The 19,327-nt window shown below is 39.6% G+C and overlaps 1 protein-coding gene across 1 annotated transcript in view; it reads left to right on the forward strand.

The window, feature by feature from the left end:
- Positions 1 to 19,327, forward strand: part of Dnah9 (dynein axonemal heavy chain 9) — a 335,102-nt gene that overhangs the window by 200,042 nt on the left and 115,733 nt on the right. The window contains exons 44-48 of the mRNA XM_074046853.1: positions 2,332 to 2,494; positions 4,301 to 4,424; positions 11,542 to 11,684; positions 12,679 to 12,840; positions 13,046 to 13,279. Of these exons, the coding sequence (XP_073902954.1) occupies positions 2,332 to 2,494; positions 4,301 to 4,424; positions 11,542 to 11,684; positions 12,679 to 12,840; positions 13,046 to 13,279 (826 nt within the window). The remainder of the gene's footprint in view (positions 1 to 2,331; positions 2,495 to 4,300; positions 4,425 to 11,541; positions 11,685 to 12,678; positions 12,841 to 13,045; positions 13,280 to 19,327) is intronic.

Raw genomic sequence — 19,327 nt, forward strand, 5'->3', positions numbered from 1 at the left:
TGACACACCCACACTTGTACCAGAATTTCCTTCCCAACAGAAGGGAGACGAGGCAATGGGAACCTATGAACACTTAGCTTTGTTACTAATTACGACCAAGTCTTCTGCACATGCAAGACATTTGCAATAGCAAGAAAATTCCTGCTACAGGAAGCTCCATATGAGCCCTGTAACCTCAAACACTCATATTTTGTAACATGTCAAACTCCACCCTCCAATGCAACTCCACAGTCCTTCCTCAAAACTGAGGTTAGTTCGACCTTGAGTTGTTCCATTGCTGTATTTGAATGTGCAGTTTCTAATTACATCATTAACCAAAGGCAGGAATATAGGAGTGGAATCTGGGTGATTAAATTTCAAATGCTCTATTTGGTTGAATTCTTATTCTCATACTGTTTTTGTCCCATGATTGCCAACATCTGACTTCACTGACTTACCTTCTTAATCTAACAAATACAAACCAATATGTCCTCATTCTCCAACATAACAGATTTACTTTTTGACCAGTTCTAACTAAAATAAGAAAAGTTGATACCACCATACAGGGGTTGGGGGACAGTATTTCTTCAGTATATATCAAGAGCTGTAAAAAGTTGTCTTACTGTTTGATGCAGCAATTTAAATTCTAGAAACTTATCCCAAGGAAATAATTAGAGATAGAAACAAAAAACATTTTATCTCATTATTTATAATGGAAAATGTTAGAAAGAGTCTAGGCATCCAACAGCAGGCTATCACAGACAAGCAACTTATTTCTATTATCAATACAATGTTGACATTCTGTACAATATTATTCCACCATTGAAAGCATGGCTTAGGAGATTATTTGATCACATAGGGAAATAATCACAGTAATGCTAAATGAAAACTGGTCTCAAACTGGGCCTCAGTGGCTCACATCTGTAATCCTAACTACTTGGAAGGCTGAGATTGGGAAGATCAAGGATCGAGGCCAGCCTGAGCAATTAGTTCATGAGACCCATCTCCAAAGTAACCAGAGCAAAATGGATTGGCAGTGTAGCTCAAGCGACAGAGTGCCTGATTTGCAAGTGCAAAGCCCTGAGTTCAAATCCCAGTCTCACCAAAAAAATAAATAAGTGATGGTCTCAAAACAGTATGTCAAAGGACTGAGTGTGTGACTAAAAGTAAAGTACTAACTTAGCATTTGTGAAGACCTGGATTTGATTCTCAGCACTACAAAACAAAACTACTATGCTCAGGATATAAGGTGAACTCAATTTTTAAATATCGATGGGATAGAAATATATTGACTTTGTGCAGGTGTAATAAATGTATAATTCAGAAATATATTTATAAACCCTAGAAAAAATCTTGGAGGCCGTATAATTAATGTCAATAGTATTTATTGCTAGATAGAATGTTGAACTTTTAATGCATTTTATCCATTTTGTACAATGAGTAGCCACTGCTTTTAAGATGAAAAATGAAATGGAGTGGGATTATTTTTTTTACAAATAATGTAGCACATTACCTAAAATACACTGCTGACAGGGCTGTAAGAAAAGGATGGCAGTATATGCTGGAAAAGAGGCTGAGGACAGCTCCATGGGATGGCATTTGAGGAAGCCCTCACAGGACAGGAGAAGTGGCCTCCTTTGGAAGGGGTGGTCTCAGCCCAGCAGGAGGCCTGCACTCTCCCCACTCCTCAATGCTGGATGGGAAAATGGTACCAAGAGTGGTGAAAAGTGGGGCTTAGAAGGGGAGAATCTGAAGCCAAGGATGTGTGTGTCTTGTTGTCTGACAATAAGAATGTGTGAATACTCATTACAAGAGCATCGGTGCCCAGGAAGGATTAGAGGAGGAAAAGAAAAGAGCTATGTCAGAACTCTGTTCTTATCTGCTGACTTGTTCCTTTTCTTTCCTAAGAGTTCTTGCCTTGTCTGCCAACCTTCCCTCAATAGTATATTTTCTATTCTTCTCTTTTTCCTGCCCCATTTTTGTGCCCCAAAGCACAAATAAGTGAGGCAAAGTGAAGTGAAGAAGTGAGGCAAAGCCAGGCTCAGCCAGAGAGAAGAAGACAGTAATCCTGAGTCCCTCTCCACGGCCATCATGACCCCACCAATCCTGTCTGCCTGCCTTAGGCCCTTCCTCCACACTGACTGGTTCTGGCTTCAGGCAAAGCAATGGCTTCTTACTACTAGAGTAAGAAGGCAAAGCAAGAACTGGAGACAATTTAAGTAGTGTCCCAGAGCTCAGTCCGTGGAGGTACTTCCAAGGAAGGCTCCTGTTCCTACTCCAACCATTATACCATATGTGGTTCTCACCATGAAAAGTCTGATTAAGGCATCGTGCCTTGGCTTCCTTCTCTAGCTGCCATATCAGTCGCATCTTGGAGTCCCCACGGGGAAATGCTCTGCTGGTTGGTGTAGGTGGGAGTGGTAAGCAGAGTCTGACAAGGCTGGCAGCTTTCATCAGCTCCATGGATGTATTCCAGATCACACTGCGCAAGGATTACCAGATCCCTGACTTCAAGGTAAGAAGGACACCTATGAGGGGGAAGAAACTTTGACTCTCGCAACTGCCCACAAGTCCCTGTCATTCTTCAATGGTTCTCCAGTTCCCCTGTCTATAAGCTCCTCCAGTTGTCCATTTTTGTCTTAGTTTCTGGGCTGGTGACATGAAGAGCTCTTTCCTAATTGGACTTATCCTGAAACAGTGACCTTTCCAAGGTCTGTCTTTGTGAGACCTCAGTTGCCTTTCTTATAATGGTGGAAGGTCAACACTTACCCAAATCTGTATCAAGTTTAGCACACAGTTTGCTAGCTGCTGAAGTAGACAGGAGGAATTCCAACAGTCTGCCCAAGTTTTATTGGGCAAGTTCATATTTGAAAAGATGGACTCAGTAACCATTGGCCTCTGGGACCTGCTGTGACATTTTCTGGTTTTAGATGGCAACATTTAGGAGCCATGATGTTCTAGAAAGTAAAGAATGGCATTATTACAACCTTCAAATGTCATTTATCCAATTCCCTTCATTGGCCTTTGTCCATGGCTACAAGCCAGTGACAGGAGGAAGTCACGGTGTAATTTCCATCAGGATTTGCCCCTGATGTTCATGGGAGAACTCCAGCCAGCACTAAGCTAGACCTACCCACCTCACTTAATACTCCTAGCCTGTGAGGGGAGAAGTAGATCTCACTTCTGTTCTGAAACCACAGCTAAGTTACTCAATGCTGATTATATCCAAGGTCATACATCAAGTTCACATTACATCTTTCTTTAGTGCTTCCAAAAAAGACAAGACAAGATAGTGTGATGGGAAATATGCATTTACAGAAAGATATAAAACAGTACTTCTACACAAAAACCTAGGACTCACTGGGGATCGTCCAATAATGCTGATGCCTGCATCCCACCCCCAGCTGTTCAGATTTAACTAGCCTAGGGAACAGCCTGTGCATCAAAGTTGTTCAAAGCATCCCCCAGATGATTCTAATGAGAATAGAGCAACACTGTCTCAGATCATTCTGTAAAAACATACGGTGAGAGTCATTGATCTGAAAGGAAGTGTATTATCTTTAAAGGTAAGTTATTTGGACTCTACAGAAACACTGAAAAAAGAGAAAGTATGAGGGTGTTAGGAAATGAGCTCTGAGTGGTGCTGGTAGAACAGAGCAAGGTAAGGGAAAATGCAGAGCTTTGTGAAGGTGATACAGCAGAGAAACCAAAACTGACTAAGCTGAATAAATTCAGGGCTTGGTATCCTAGCAAAAACTTCATCCACCTGCAGCTTTGAATGGGTGTGATTTCCTGCCGTGATTGTGTGCATGTGTTCCTCAATACATTTTTTCAACAAGCCTTTTACTAGAGCTACTCATAAGAACACAAGACACTGTTAGCATAACATAAATTCATGCCCAGGCAGGTAGCACCATGTACATGACTCCTCTGTCAAGACCAAGAGCAATTGCTTGCTCTCTGGAGCAGGAGACTCACTTGCATGAAGACATAAGTAAAATACATGAACAAGAACCACCTCTGTCCTTTGGAAAGAACATCTGTTACTTCTTTGCACAAGCTGGTGCAGGAGTCACTGTGATTGTTTGAACTAAAGGTCCTCACTATTCAGTTCTACTTGCCCATCTCCACTTGCACTGAGACCTGTAAAAGAGACATATTTTCCTGTCTGTCCATGCAAAATGGCACTCCTCCCCACCTCCCATTGTCATCTTGCTTTATTTCCACTAAAGATTTGAAAATGGTTCTATTCCTAAAGAGTGGATTGAGGATCTCTTTCAAAAGTCCTTCTCAAAGATTTCTGATTTTGCTGTTCCTTCAGGTGGACCTTGCCAACCTGTGCATGAAAGCTGGGGTGAAGAACCTCAGCACAGTGTTTCTCATGGCTGATGCCCAAGTGGCTGATGAGAGGTTCCTTGTGCTCATCAATGACCTTTTGGCATCTGGTAAGAGACTTTGCACTTCAGTATCTCCAATAGAATCAGAGGAATTCAAAGGTGGAAATGAAGTCCAAGGTTAGAAAAGCTGGGTCACAGAAATGAGAGAGAACTGATACAGCAAAGTGCTGGTTTGCTAAAGCCCTTCCTAGGTCTGGTTCTGTGCCAGCTGTCCTGACTCTTAGATTCTACTTTCACTGCAAATCAGACAATAATCTTGAGGTTCTCTTAGTGGGACAAGAGCTAGCTGATTATGGAAACAAGAGCAAGTTTAGCACCTGAGGGCCTGCTGAGCCCTTTTGTGCTCTCTCCATAACCGTGACAAAAAGAAACCAGAATGTATATAGACTTCAAGTAGATTATGCATTGGCAGAAGTTAAACACAAGGGAGAATATGCACACAAAACACACAGTAGGGCAAGATTGGGTTTCCAACTTAATTAACCAAGGATTCAGAAAATTGTGGAAGCAGGAACAGATGTAGAGTATCTGCACAGTTTTCCTTGGTCCCCAGTCAGTGGCCTTGACAGGAATTAAGTGCCCTGTAATGCTGTCAGTGCAAGGCTGAACTTTAATGGAAGCTCAATTCTTGTTACTTAATTGTCCTCAGTATTTGAGGACTTATGTCAACTATTCCAAAAATTTATAGACACACACACATATTTATTTAAGGCACTAGAGTACATAAAAATACAATATAGTGCATAAATTATGTGTGTATTTATGTCAATTAAAGGGAAAACATGCTTTCCTGAGTCTTAAACCAAATGCAGTCTCATCAAAACCATCTCTTCACCTGGGTAAAGAAAACTCAGTGTACAAATGTTCCTGAACAAAGTTCCTGCCTTCAGATTCCCTGCAGTTCACAAACCCATTTCAAAACACTCTTTAGTTTAAAAAATTGCAAGGACCATGATCAGAAGTACATTTCCCCATCATCTATCCCATGTCATAAGTGATATGTTTTGGATTTGCTAAGAACTTCTCTGCTTCAGAATTATTGTGTGCTTCGTATTTTCTGGCATTGCACCCCGTACCATTTTGCTGTCATTCCATGAAGAGCCGCTTTCCCCAGGAGCAGACCGGGCACTAACAGGTCCTCTAATGGCTGATTTCTAACGAGGAGCCGTGCCTCAGGTTCCTTATTATGCTGGCTACTAGTGTTATACTGATGCCACACTCAATCCTTCCCAACCTATCCTACTTAAGGTAACATTATATCTAGGAGTTTTCCTCCTCCAATACACCAAATTGTTCCCTTCCAAAATACTCTGTATTTTCTGTAATATCTCATCATGGTAGTTAACCTGTAATACTGCTGTACCTTTTGTTATTTTATTAAATGAGAGGGCTCCAATTGGTCTCCCACCCTGAAGCTATGCTGAAGCCTAATTTCTAAAACAACCAAGTGAATAAAACTGTGCTTCTAAAGACACAGCTTTGGGGATGTCAGGCATGTTGCCAGTCACCCTGTATTTCCCTGGCTTCAATCCAGCCAGGTCACCTTCTCCTGAAATAATGTCTGAGACACAGAAATTGTTATACTTTTGCCAATTTGAAGTTTTATTCCTCAATTAAGTGACTTTAATTTTTCATTTAGAGGACACTTTTTTAAGTGCAAATGAATTTCTGAAGGCTTTCCCAGTGAAAACTTAATGTAATCAGCCTGCTCCAAAGTCATGGTGTTTCAGATTCACAGTTCTCATTTGAGTCTTCTATATGTATATATTTTTAAAAAGCATGATTTGAGTACATATGTTAAGGTGGAGATCCAGTTAAAATTAACACTTTTTTCCCCAAATGGTCTTCCCTTTTTTAACTTAACCATTTCAACAGGGAGGATTAGAGTGTATCTTAGTTTTAATTTTCCCTTTCAAATAATTAATTTCTGACCAGAAAATAACCAAATGCCAGTCCAGCCAAGGCTGTAGGGATTTCTCAGAATCTCACTATCTCTGTAATTTTTTCAGTTGTATGGGGTTATGCAATTCCTCCACCCTTGGAAAGCACAGTAGTGAGTAGGAAACTATACCCAGTTTCCCTCATTACTTTATAATTATCTGCAAGTCCTGGTTAGACTGCCTATAAAGGTACACTGAGTGAATGCTACTGATGCAACTTTCCCCCAAAAATGTCTCCCTCACATCTTTAGCCTGCTGTTTTATCCCTTGGTATTCTGACACCATTGCCCAAAAACCCCACAATGATATTTGTCTTCTGAATCCTTCTTCTGATATCAACTACACATTTTAGAACCCATCTTTATACAAGTTGCATTTTAGGTGGGTTACAGTTTGACAAGAAGAAATCCTATACACAAAGTAAAAAAAAGATTAAATTCCTGGCTTTAAAATTCACCAAAAGATACATAATTGTATTTAGAGTAGGGTGACCACCTAGATCAGAAACAGACAAAGCATATCTTTGAGCCACTTCCCTTTTCTACCAGAGTCTGAAGTGGGGTCATTTAGCCACTAAGGAGACTGTGCTTTAATATAGACCCTTGCTGGATCTGAAAAGCTCAACCCTTGCTTTCTCCTTATTGACATGTATAATAGTTTCTGAAGAATGTACACTGACCATCTAACTTGGGTATTTTAGGAATTCTTACCAAAGTTGTTTTCTTGGTCTTTGATCCAAATTCAACAAGTCTCCATCCTAATCTAGAGGGAAAAATAAGAATCAGCCCCTGGATTTCCAGGACAGCACCTCTATCTCCATCTTTCCAGCCTCTCAGAAAGTCGTTTTACTGCAGTAAATTAGTCAGCCAATTAGCACTAACCAGCTAAAAAGAACTAGTCTACTCCAAGTATGATGTCTTTTCCTCTCCTAACTCAGATTTCATACTTCATTTTATTTAGGATCTTATGTTAGAATTTTCCTTTTTTTGAGGGGGGGTTGTTTTTGGAGGGACTGGGACTTGAACTCAGGGTTTAGTACTAGCAAAGCAGGTACTCTACCATTTGAGCCATGCCTCCAGTCCATTTTGCTCCAATTATTTTTGGAGATGGGTTCTCAATAACTATTTTCCCCAGCTGGCTTTGAGCCACAATGCTCCCAATCTCAGCTTCCCAAATAGTTAGGTTTACAGGCCATAGTTTGTCTCCTCAGCATCCAGCATTTTGTAGATAAAAAGCAAAAAAAAAGAGATAAGTCCTACATCTTTGATGAAAGGTAAACGATGTAGACTATACTATTACAAATAACCTAAGACCAAAGAAAATCCAAAGAGGGCTCTAACATATTAACAGATAATCAGAGATCAAGGAGAAAGAAATCCAGAACACTGCAGGCAGGTCCAAGTATGGTTCTATTTAAGCACTTCTTTTAAAAAATTTTCCCTGAACTCCTAAACTCCCAAAGCATGCTAAGTATCATTCATCTCTCTAGCAGTTTTCTCTGATCCCTGTTCTCATCAAAAGAGGCTATCCCATTAGGAAGACCTTGATTCTGACAAGTTACAGTACAGGGTGTTTTATACTCATGCTATTAAATATCTTAAAGAATGGAAATTAAATCAAGTTTGTCCAATTAAGGCAAGAAAGTAAATGATCACTTTCATGAATTCATTTGACTTTTTAAATGATTAAGGCTAATTGAAATAAAACTCTTCTTAGACGCTTGACAGGGTCAGTGCTGTCAAACCAAGTTTCCTATAGATTCAGTATTAGTTCACGGAAGTGCAGAGATTTCATGGATGACAGGATCATAATTTCAGACACTCTGACTAGGTAAAGACCATTTGCCAAATCACCCATGTTGAGGACCACAACCACATCCCCAAGGAAGGAAGTTGGGTAGGGTGGCCCCAAGAACTTCTTCTATCTCTATTCCTGTACCTCTTCCATGAATTGCATACTTAAGTATTTTGCCATTTGGTTCTTGGACTTTGTCTTTTTCCTATGGATTTATAGGAGCTATTTTTATATTTTGGATATTAACCCTTTCTCATAGTGTGGGTTAAAAGTATCATTTTGAAGTCTTTGACTTTTTTCATACCAATTTAGTTTTGATGTTTTAAAAGCTAGCAGTATTTTTTATGGTTTTTGTATTCCGTTTTAGATATTTTGTCCTATCCCAATGCCATAAAAATAATTGCCTGTGTTTTAAGTTATTGCTGTTTTTCTCTTCAGATTTATGTCTTTAATCACTTGGAATTTATTTTTATACAGTAATTTCATTGTATTTGTGATGCTAATATTGAATTATCCTAGCATCACTTGTTTATCAGTCTGTCCCTTTGTTATATCATTTTCCTTTTTGTATCTGGGTCAGTTTCTAGGTGTTTCATTTTTGCTCCACTTATTTACCCCAATACCAACTTCACATTGCTTTAAAGATCATAGTTTTATAAGGAGACTTGAACTCTGGTAAGGCAAGTCCCTCCTGGTTCTTCCTCAGGAATGTCATTCTTTACCCTTTACTCTCCATATACATATACATACACATACTCATACACATACACATATACATATTCTTGTCAGGATTAAAAAATATGCCTACTTGATTTTTTAAATGGAATTGCATCTTTGTGATAGTGGTGTTACTATACCAATCCCCACAATTATCTTCACCTATTAATGGTTTCATTTATTCCTTTCAATAGTAGGCTATGGTTTTTACATTAAAATCTTGTATACAGTATTACTTAGTTGCCTATGGTTTTTGTTGGTATTCTAAATGATGACTTAAATTAACTCTTTTTTTAGCTGGAGAGCAGGAATGTGATTCAATTTCCAGTATTGATTTTGTATTCAGTAAACTTGTTATTGAACACTTATGAGTTCTGATTCTTTGCTTGAATATTCCTTTAGATTTTCTATGTATAAAATTAGATTTCAAACAATAATATATATTGCTTTCTTAACTATCCTCACATATTTTTCCTTAGCTTTTTTCACATTCTGAGACCTCATGTATAATGTTCAATAGAAAACATAACATGTTTGTCTTGATACTGATTTAAAAGGGAATATTTAGTATTTTCTTATTAGCTAAGATGTTTGCTTTGGATATGGGATTGAGAGCTATTATCAGGTTAACAGAAATCTTATTTATTCTGAATTTGCTAACAGTTTTTTTTAGAAATTCTGTGCATCTGTTTCAATGGTTTTATTATTTTACTTCTTTAATTTGTCAATGTGGTGAATTATTTTTATAGTTTTTTTTATTTTGTAACTATCTTTGCATTTCTGGAAAAAACTTTATTTAGTTATCATATGATTATTATATAGTTAATTAGGATTTTTGAATTTTATTCATTAATGAGATTGAGCATATAATTTTACTCTCAGATACTGTCTCATTAAAGCAATGTTTCAGTTCTTGATAATTTGGTAAAGAAAAACAGTAATTAAGCTTAATTTAAATATACAGATCTGCTATTATGAGTGATAATAATAATCAGGTTTGCCAGCTTAATTTGTTTAAACAAAAAATAACTAAGCAGCTTGATGTCTGTGTCCATTAATGTTTTTTCATTATTATTGTTGTAGTGGGGGTACATTGTGACATTTACAAAAGTTCTTACAATATATCATAGTTGAATTCACCCCCTCCATCATTCTTTCTTATCCCTCTTCCCCCCATTCCTAGAATGGTTTCAACAGGTCTCATATTTCCATTTTCATACATACGTGCCTAATATTTCCACCACATTCACCCTTCTACACCCCTTCCTTATATCTGCTCCCTTCCCACTGGTCCCAACCCCTCCAACAGGACCTGTTCTACCTTCCTGTTCTCCCTTTTTGAAATAAGATGTTTTCATTTGTATAAGATAGTTACATAGTTCATTGTGATATATATGTATTATAAGCCAAATAATACATATAATACATATAAGATATGTATTATAACCCAAATTGGTTCATCTCCTCTATTTTTCTCCTTTCTACCTTAGTTCTCTTCTATGGTGATTTCAACATTGTATATGAATACCACATTTTCTTAATCCATTCATCAGTAGTGGGGCATCTAGGCTGTTTCTGTAGCTTACAAGTGACGTTGCACATCTCTTCATATATCCGAGACATGTTTATTTCCTTTACTGTGAACTCCCATTTCAAAGCCTCCATCTATCTTTCTATTGATTTACTGATCTTTTATTTGTAGAGAATTTCTTTACATAACCATTTAACAACAATCTGAGTTAACATATATTTTCTTAATTATTTTCCTTGGGTTTCATTATGGTTATTTTTCTTTGCCTGTGGTGTTTTCACCATGACATTTTTCTTTATTTTCATGTTGTCAAATGTAACCATTTTTGTACATCAGTTTTTACTTTTTTTTTTTGGGCAGTACTGGGGTTTGAACTCAGAGCCTTGCACTTGCTAGGTAGGTGCTCTACCACTTGAGCCACACCCCCAGCCCATTTTTGTACATCAGATTTATCTTTCTTTTAAAGTAGGTCGAGTTATCGTTATAAAGTCCCTCCCCACTCAGATGTTATAAGCATTTCCCTCAATTTTTCTATTATTTTCATGGTTATTCTTATAGATAAATCACTGGTCCATTTAAAATTTACCCTGGTATACAGTATAAGATAAGGATCCAACCAAAATTTTTAGATCCAGTTTTACAAATATCATATACTGAATTATTGAATAGTTTATCTTTTCCCCACCAATTTAAGATATTATACTTATCATACACTAAATTCCTTGTAATCCTATAGGAAGTGACTGCTCACTCTTCTTAAATACATGCATTTATCTATATGGTTCTTTATGGCCCTTTCTACCCAACAGCCTCATAGATAAATATATTTGATAATTTCCTACTAAATAGTAAGGTCCTTAGGGATACAGCTTTCAGAACTACTATCCTCTACAGTGATTAGTAAATAAATGTTTTGAGCAAAAACAGAAAAGACCATTGAAGTGTTATAAATGATCTACACCAGTTCAAGAAGGTACTCTACACCCCATTCCACTCATTAATGTACTTATTCCCCTGTCTGTGTTTGAGGTATTAATGGTGTCTGTCCAGTTTCACCAGCAAGCAAGGTTGAACTTGCTGTAAAACTCGAGAGTCCTGTGTCCCAAAGCAAGATAGTCCCATATCTGATTACATCATGTACGAAGAGACCAATGCTACCATTCTATGCTCCATTTATTCCCAGGAGAGATCCCAGATCTCTACTCTGATGATGAAGTTGAAAACATCATAAGTAATGTGAAGAATGAGGTCAAGAGTCAAGGTCTGGTTGTTAACAGAGAGAACTGCTGGAAGTTCTTTATAGATCGGGTCCGACGACAACTGAAGGTAAAGAAAGATTTACTGATTTGCATAGGCAGAGATGGTTCATGGGAGCATCTGCTGATGTTTTGGACACATCTGTCCTTATGAACCATCTTAGAAATAGGTGGTGAGGGTGCCGTGCCCTTCTCACCTGAGCACCATCACAAGGATGTCATTTTTAGCTGCTTTATGAACAGTGCCCTCTCATGCATTGCTTGGTCCAGAATTCTTGAGCTCTTGGCTGGAAGAGTTGGCTGGTATGGACAGATTTTGTCTCTGTTGTATGTGTTTCTCAATTTTTGGAGTGATCAAACCATGTGTGCCTTCAAAAGCCATGTGTTTTCTCTCATATGTGGAATATAGATCTAATACAAATACAGAAATATTATGAAGTACAGGTTACCCTAAGGGGAGGTCACATATGAGAGAGAGAGGATAAGAGAAGGAAGTTAGGAAGGCAAATATGGTTTATGTACTTCCTATACAAGAATGAATACAGAATTGTTAAACCTATTTAAATCACTATATAAGGAGCTTAAGGTAGAAAGAAGAAAAATAGAGGCAATGAACCAATTCGGGTTATAATACATATTATATATGGAAATGTCACAATGAAACACCCTGTATAGCTATCTTAAACAAACAAAAATGTCATTTTTTTCTTTTAAAAATCAGAGAACAGGAGGGTGGAACAAGTCCTGCCTGGGGGGAGAGGGCGGTACCAGTACAAGGGGAAAAGATGTGGGGAAAGTATGTGGGAGGGTGAATATAGTGCAAATACCACGTATACATGTTGTAAATGAAAAAATGAGACCTGTTGAAACTACTCCAGGAATGGGGAGGAGATAAAGGAGAATGATGGAGGGAGTGAATTCAACTATGATATATTTGATACAGTGTAAGAACTTTTGTAAATGCCACAATGTACCCTCAGCATTAAAAAAAAAAAATCATGTGTGCCTTGCTGCCAGTGTTTCTCTGATACCTTGTTGCTTCTCCCCACCCTCTGGCTTCTCAGGTGACTCTCTGCTTCTCCCCTGTGGGGAACAAGCTGAGGGTCCGCAGCAGGAAGTTTCCAGCCATTGTGAACTGCACGGCCATTGACTGGTTCCATGAGTGGCCTAAGCAGGCACTGGAGTCTGTCAGCCTCCGCTTCTTGCAGAATACAGAGGGCATTGAGGTGAGGGGGGAAAGGAGACCCTTCTCAGGATCCTCCCACCTCAGGGCATAAGGGATTCCACGTGCAGATGTCAGGGTTAAAGGCCAGACTTGGATAGAGTTGTGGACCCACAACTTTACACGTGGTGAAACAATGAGTGGGCTGGGAAGTCACCATCTGTCTCCCCTGTGAGATGAACCCATTGTTTCCTGCTCTTTGATTTTAGCCTTCAGTAAAGCAGTCGATTAGCAAGTTTATGGCCTTTGCCCACACAAGTGTTAACGAAACATCCCAGGCTTATCTGAGCAATGAGCAGCGCTACAACTACACAACTCCCAAGTCCTTTCTGGAGTTCATCAGACTGTACCATAGCTTACTGCACAGGAATGGAGAAGAGCTCAAGTCCAAAATGGAGCGGCTTGAGAACGGGCTGCTGAGGCTGCACAGCACCTCTGCCCAGGTGAGTCTCATCCTCTCCCCTTACAGGGCTTTCAGGAAAAGGAGCAGCCCCGTGCAGATGAGGGAATCACAGCCAAAACCCGAAAATCATTTATGGTCATTTATGGGCCCCATGGCACCAGAAAGAGTACCAACATTGGTGCACATCTTCAGCTTCAATCTAGTTTGCTCCATCTCACTAAGGCTGGAATCCCCTGAGGGGCCTCTGTTCTTTTCCTCTTTGCAAACTTTTCCTTTTCCTCTGTTTTCTGTTCCTCCCCAATTTACTTCCTTCTGTCATAATCTGTTTTGTGCTGCTATAACAATATTTGACCTGGGGTATTTTATAAAGAAAAGGGATTATGTCATTTACAATTCTGGAAGTTCAAGAGCATGGCCTCAGGAACTTCTTTGCTCTTACTGACAATCTCATGGCCCATGGTGGGAGCATGCACAGAAGAGGGGCTCAGGAGGTACCAGGCTTCTTTGTAACAACCCATTCTCATGGGGACTAATCCAGTCTCATGGATTAGTCTCTCACTCCTGAGAGACAACATTAATCCATTGATAAGGGTAGATCCCTAATCAATGTGACCTAATTACCTTCCAGTTGGCCCCTCCATTTAAAGATATACCACCATACTGGGGGCCAAGCTTTCAGGATGTGAGCCTTTGGGGGATCAACCCACAGTTAAACCATAGCAACTTCCACCCTCAAATCCAAATGAAATGAATGGTGGAGATGGTTTCAAAGTTCTAACAATTTTCTCTTATTTCTTTTGTCTTACTGTATTATCAGTTAATCAGCCATTGCAACTTCATTTCTTCAAAAAATTCTTTCTCATTTCATGCATTTCTTCTAACATTTCTTTTTTTTATTTCCTTTTTTTTCATTTTTCTTTTATTATTCATATGTGCATACAAGGCTTGGTTCATTTCTCCCCCCTGCCCCCACCCCCTCCCTTACCACCCACTCCCCCCCTGCCTCTCTCCCCTCCCTCAATACCCAGCAGAAACTATTTTGCCCTTATTTCTAATTTTGTTGTAGAGAGAGTATAAGCAATAAAAGGAAGGAACAAGGGTTTTTGCTGGTTGAGATAAGGATAGCTATACAGGGCATTGACTCACATTGATTTCCTGTGCGTGGGTGTTACCTTCTAGGTTAATTCTTTTTGATCTAACCTTTTCTCTAGTACCTGTTCCCCTTTTCCTATTGGCCTCAGTTGCTTTAAGGTATCTGCTTAACATTTCTAAGCAGCCGGCCATCATAAGAAGGCTCGTGTTATCCTGTCCTTCTTAACTTGTTCAATTAATTCTTTCAAGTGGAGAAAGTTTATTTCAGTCGTCTGCTATTCTGCCCTTGAGCATTGAGACAACTCTAGCACCTGCTCCACCTCTGTTCATGCTCATCAAGTACTGTAGTTCCTTCCATGGCTGTTTTTGTTCTTCTTACCAACAGCAGAGCTGGCTGCTCAATAAGGTAGTGAAATTTTAAGAATTTGCACAACTAAACTAATATTCCTCTTGATGTCTAAGCATTTTATTGTCTCAGATTTTTGCCTTTGGAATTGCTCTTTTGAACTGTTTTCTCTTGACTTGTCCCTTCTCCCCACTTCAGTTTCTTGATTCAGAAATATAATGTAGCTAAAGGTCTTAACTTCATGTAGCAGGATGAAGTAGGCCCTTGCCAGCTTTACACATAGGCTTTTTTCCTCTCAGGAAATCCCTCTTCTGTGGTTTTGTTCCTCCACTCTGTCCTCTCCTCTAGGAGGATTGGCTTGCTGGATAACTTCTCCATTCCCCGGATCTATTATGTTTTCAGTCCTGTGGCCATCTCTACCTTCTAGGAGAGCTTTTGAAATTTACCCTCAACAATCCCAATTTAATAGTATGTGATTGCTTCTACTTCATATGCTTTCAATGCAAATTTTAATTATGCTAGTGCATTTTTAATTTCCTAACAGCCCTTCCTCACCTCATCCTTTCCCTCTCAGCACATCCAATTGCTTCTTTACAGAACCTGCTACTCATGATGCCATGTCTTTGTCTGGGTCTGGTAATGGATAATTTTCAAAACTGTGTGTGTTCCTTAACTAGATGGCTGTTCCTTTCCTTTTTTGGAATTACTGTACAGACTTCTCTTTTTTTCTTCTTTACTTTCAGGTAAGATGAGGTCAGTTCAAGCTCAATATGTTATCAGCAAATATGAACATTATCTATGCCACTACTGCCTTTCCATTTCTGTGATGACCAAAGCTCCATCATAGAGCTCCAGTTGAAGGCAGGCAAAGCTGAGGTACACAGATCCCAGGTGGGGTACTAGCAGCTTATCTACCGTGTACCTTTAGTATAGATATGGTAGCATATTTCCTATCAATCACCTTTTCTTTCTCTCAATATCTGAAATAAAAGAAAACAGCATATAATGCATCCCAGAATTCAGTACTACCAGATTTTTGAGACTTCCCACCTCTTCCTTTTTCTTTCTCCCCTCACTACCTTCAGTGCCCTCAGATGTTCTGTACCCCTACCAGCTCCTGCTCTACCCTTGTGTCCTCTGGTAATCACTGTGTAAAGAATGGATGCCAGAAAACAAGGAATGGCAAAGATACTTTGACCTCTCACAGAGCAGAACCCAGTACCCTGTTTTGTGCACATGTTGAGTCTTTGAATAGATAATGAAGAGGGTACAAACATTTGTGTTCCTGATAAGTGACCTCTATTTAACAATGAGAAGCCTGGTTATATCATGAGATAAATTCAGTTCTATGTGTACATGCTTTGTGTAGAATCTTCCCACACTCTGGCATCAAGTTCAGTGTCTGAAACCACCAAGAGCCAGCTTTCTCCTTCGATATTCTCTACTTCAATGAATGGCACTTCTATCTACCCACTTATCTAGGCCAGAAACTAGAGGTTTTCTTAGATTCTCCCCCTTCCCTCACTTCCCACATCTAAGAATTAGCAAGTTTTGTATGTGCTGTACATATCTCTGAAATCTGTCCATCTGCTCTTTCCTCATGTTCGATGTCTTCATGTAGACCCTTCTTACCTGAATTATCACAATAGACTGAACTATATCGCTCCCCCACTCCGCACCTCTTCACCTACTACCTCTTAAAACCTCAGCTCAGGACAAAATCCTCAGGGTCATCCTTGACTCTTCTCTTTCTTTCTGTCTTTCACTTCTACACCCAAGCCATCAGAGCAGAGTTCCTAATTCTGACTTCAAAGTGAGCCCAGAATCCCACCCCTTCTCACCCCCTTCACTGCCATGACCTCAGTCTGAGCAACTAAAATCTTTTCTTGAGCAGCCAGAATACCCTTCAAACTCATCTGTCTGCCCTGGTTTTTGTCCAGCTACAATCTGTCCTCAAGTGAGCAGAGTGGTCAATTTCAAACATAAATCAGATCTGTCACTCTTCCACTCAAAACCTTGTGAAGTTCCTATTCCCTATCCCAGTGGCTCCTGGGGTACTTCCCCAGCCATTTTCTATACCTCTGAGACCTCATCCCCCATCCCTACAACATCCCTCCCCAACCGTCTCTTCTGTCTCCCCAGACACATCAGGCTATTCCCTATCGCGAACCCATGGCTCAATATCACCTTCTGCATGAGTCCTACTCATGACTCCATTACAAATTGTTATTCCTCACCACTTTTGCTCCCCTTATTCTGCTAGTTTATTTTTCCTATATCGCACACTCTCGTCTAGCATGCCTTATAATTTGCTTCCTTGTTATGTTTATGTTTATTATTTGTTGTCTGTCTCAATCCCTTGGTAACAAGCTCTGTAAGGACAGAGATCCTGGTCTGTTTGTTCACTGATGTACCAAGTGCTTAAGACAGTGCCTGGACAGGGCAGGCACTCAGTTAATATTTGTTGAATGACTAAATTAATAAATGAACAGCATTGTACTTATTCTCCCTGACTCTATTCTGGCTGCTATCTTGATCAGCACCACCCTGGAATATTGTTCCATCCTTTTCTTCCTCCATTTTGCCACACTGTACCCTGGAGTTCAACAGTATTATTTGTAGTTGCCCAAAAACTCCACAATTAGTTCATGTCTCTGTGTCTTTACACATGCCCTTGCCTTGTCAGCTTTTCACTGCCAAGACCTGAAGAGTCTGCTACCCACCCACCCCCAGAAGCCCTTTCTGAGCTCTGAGCAGTTGTGTATTCCTTTCTTTGTGGTCCCTTCCTTGAATGATGTTTCTTTTCCTGTGTTGATCATGCTGTGCCATAAAGAGTAAGGTTCATTTATCTTTTATCCCAGAGACCAACACATAGTAGGTGTTCTACGAATGGACTAGATGGAAGGCAAGTAGATGATGGATGGATGGGTAAATTAACAAATGTACAGTTCAAAGTCACCTCCAAGTTCAGGGTGGGGGTGGAGGATGGCTTTTGGCAATACAGCACACATGGTATACATTCCCTGAGTACTTATGGGTGGTTATAGTGGTGATCCTTCAAGTAAAAATGGCACTTGAGGCTCCTGATTCTGGTATCTGGAATTGTTTCTTCGGTAGACAAGAACTAAAACATGCCGTCATAATCCTGGTAGGAGTAATGACTTAAATATATTGTCTTCAGAGTCCCACTACCAGACTGACAGTTTTCAGTGTTCATGAGCTGGTGAGTGTAGGCTAAATGAATCTCACAGCTCTGGCTCAGATAGAATACAAGTTTATTTAGCAGTGCTACTTGTATTAGAAGTGGTACTGATTGTGATAATACTGACAAAATTAACAATTTTGTGATAATCTAAGATTTATCAACTTTAGGGTTAAGATTTTATACTTTGAGCTGATCAGAATTTTTCTATAACCAAAGTCAACTTATTTCTGTATCCATCATATGCTTTTAAGAGTAGAATGCTCTTACTATTGTGCTTCTGCATGATTTAGTCCCTTCAGGTGCGATGGATTGGGTATGTTTGGGTATCCCTCAAGGGATATGCTGGAAGTTTGGTTCCCATTCTGGTGGTGTGGAGGTATTGGAACCTTAAGAGGTGGGACCCAATGTAAGGGAATGATGTCATGGGGGCATCAACTCTGACCAATGATCTCACAGAGTGAGTTAGTTCTGGAAAAAGTGGGTTATCATAAAGCCCACTGACTGCAGATGGCTCTTCTACACAGCCAGTTCCTTCTCCACATTGTGATGCAGCTGGGGAAGTGGAAGAGTGGGAATGGAGCTCACCAGGACACTTGTACCATGCTGTTTGGACACTCTTCCCACCAGAATTATGAGCCAAATTATAAGCCTCTTTACTTATAAATTACCTAGCCTCAACTATTTTCTTATAGAACAGATTAAGTTAAAAACTTAGTGTTTGGCAATGTATACACATATGAATAAATGTATAAATTTAAAAAAAACTTAGTATTTGGAAAGTAGTTCAGTGTTCAAATTCTACTGTGGGGTTTTGTTTTCCTCTGCATGGTTTTTCCTCCTTCTCTCTGCAGTGATGTGGGGTGTCAAGTCATCTGATAAACATTCTGATGTAGTGTCAATTCTCATTGACTCTAATAAAGAAAGTCTGGTCCTCCCGTGTCTTTAAGTGGAATCTTCTTCTGTTTTGTTTGTTTGTTTGTTTTGTGGTTCTGGGTTTGAACTCAGGGACTCATGTTTGCCAACCAGGCACTCTACTGTTTGAGCCACACAACCAGCCCTTTTTGTTTTAGTTATTTTTTTTAGATAAGATCTTGCATGTTTGCTTGGATCTGGCCTCAGAGTATGATCCTCCTACCTACACTTCCCATGAAACTAGGATCGCAGGCATATGTTATCATCCCAGCTTCTTTGTGGAGACAAAGATCTCCCTAACATTTGACCTGGCCTGGCCTCCAACTATGATACTCCCAAACTCTGCCTCTCAGGTAGCTGTAATCATAGGTGTGAGTCGTACTCAACCCTCTTTTTCTGCCTTTGCATCTGCTTCAGCTTAAGTCTTTATAACTAGTGCAAACTGGGTTGCTCTTGATGCAGTCAGGACCTCCAACTTGACTCGGATTTCCCTTCATCTCTCCTGACACTGTCCAGAAGCCACTGTCATCCTC

The sequence above is a fragment of the Castor canadensis genome, chromosome 11 (genome assembly GCF_047511655.1).
Source record: "Castor canadensis chromosome 11, mCasCan1.hap1v2, whole genome shotgun sequence".
Taxonomy (NCBI): Eukaryota; Metazoa; Chordata; class Mammalia; order Rodentia; family Castoridae; genus Castor; species Castor canadensis.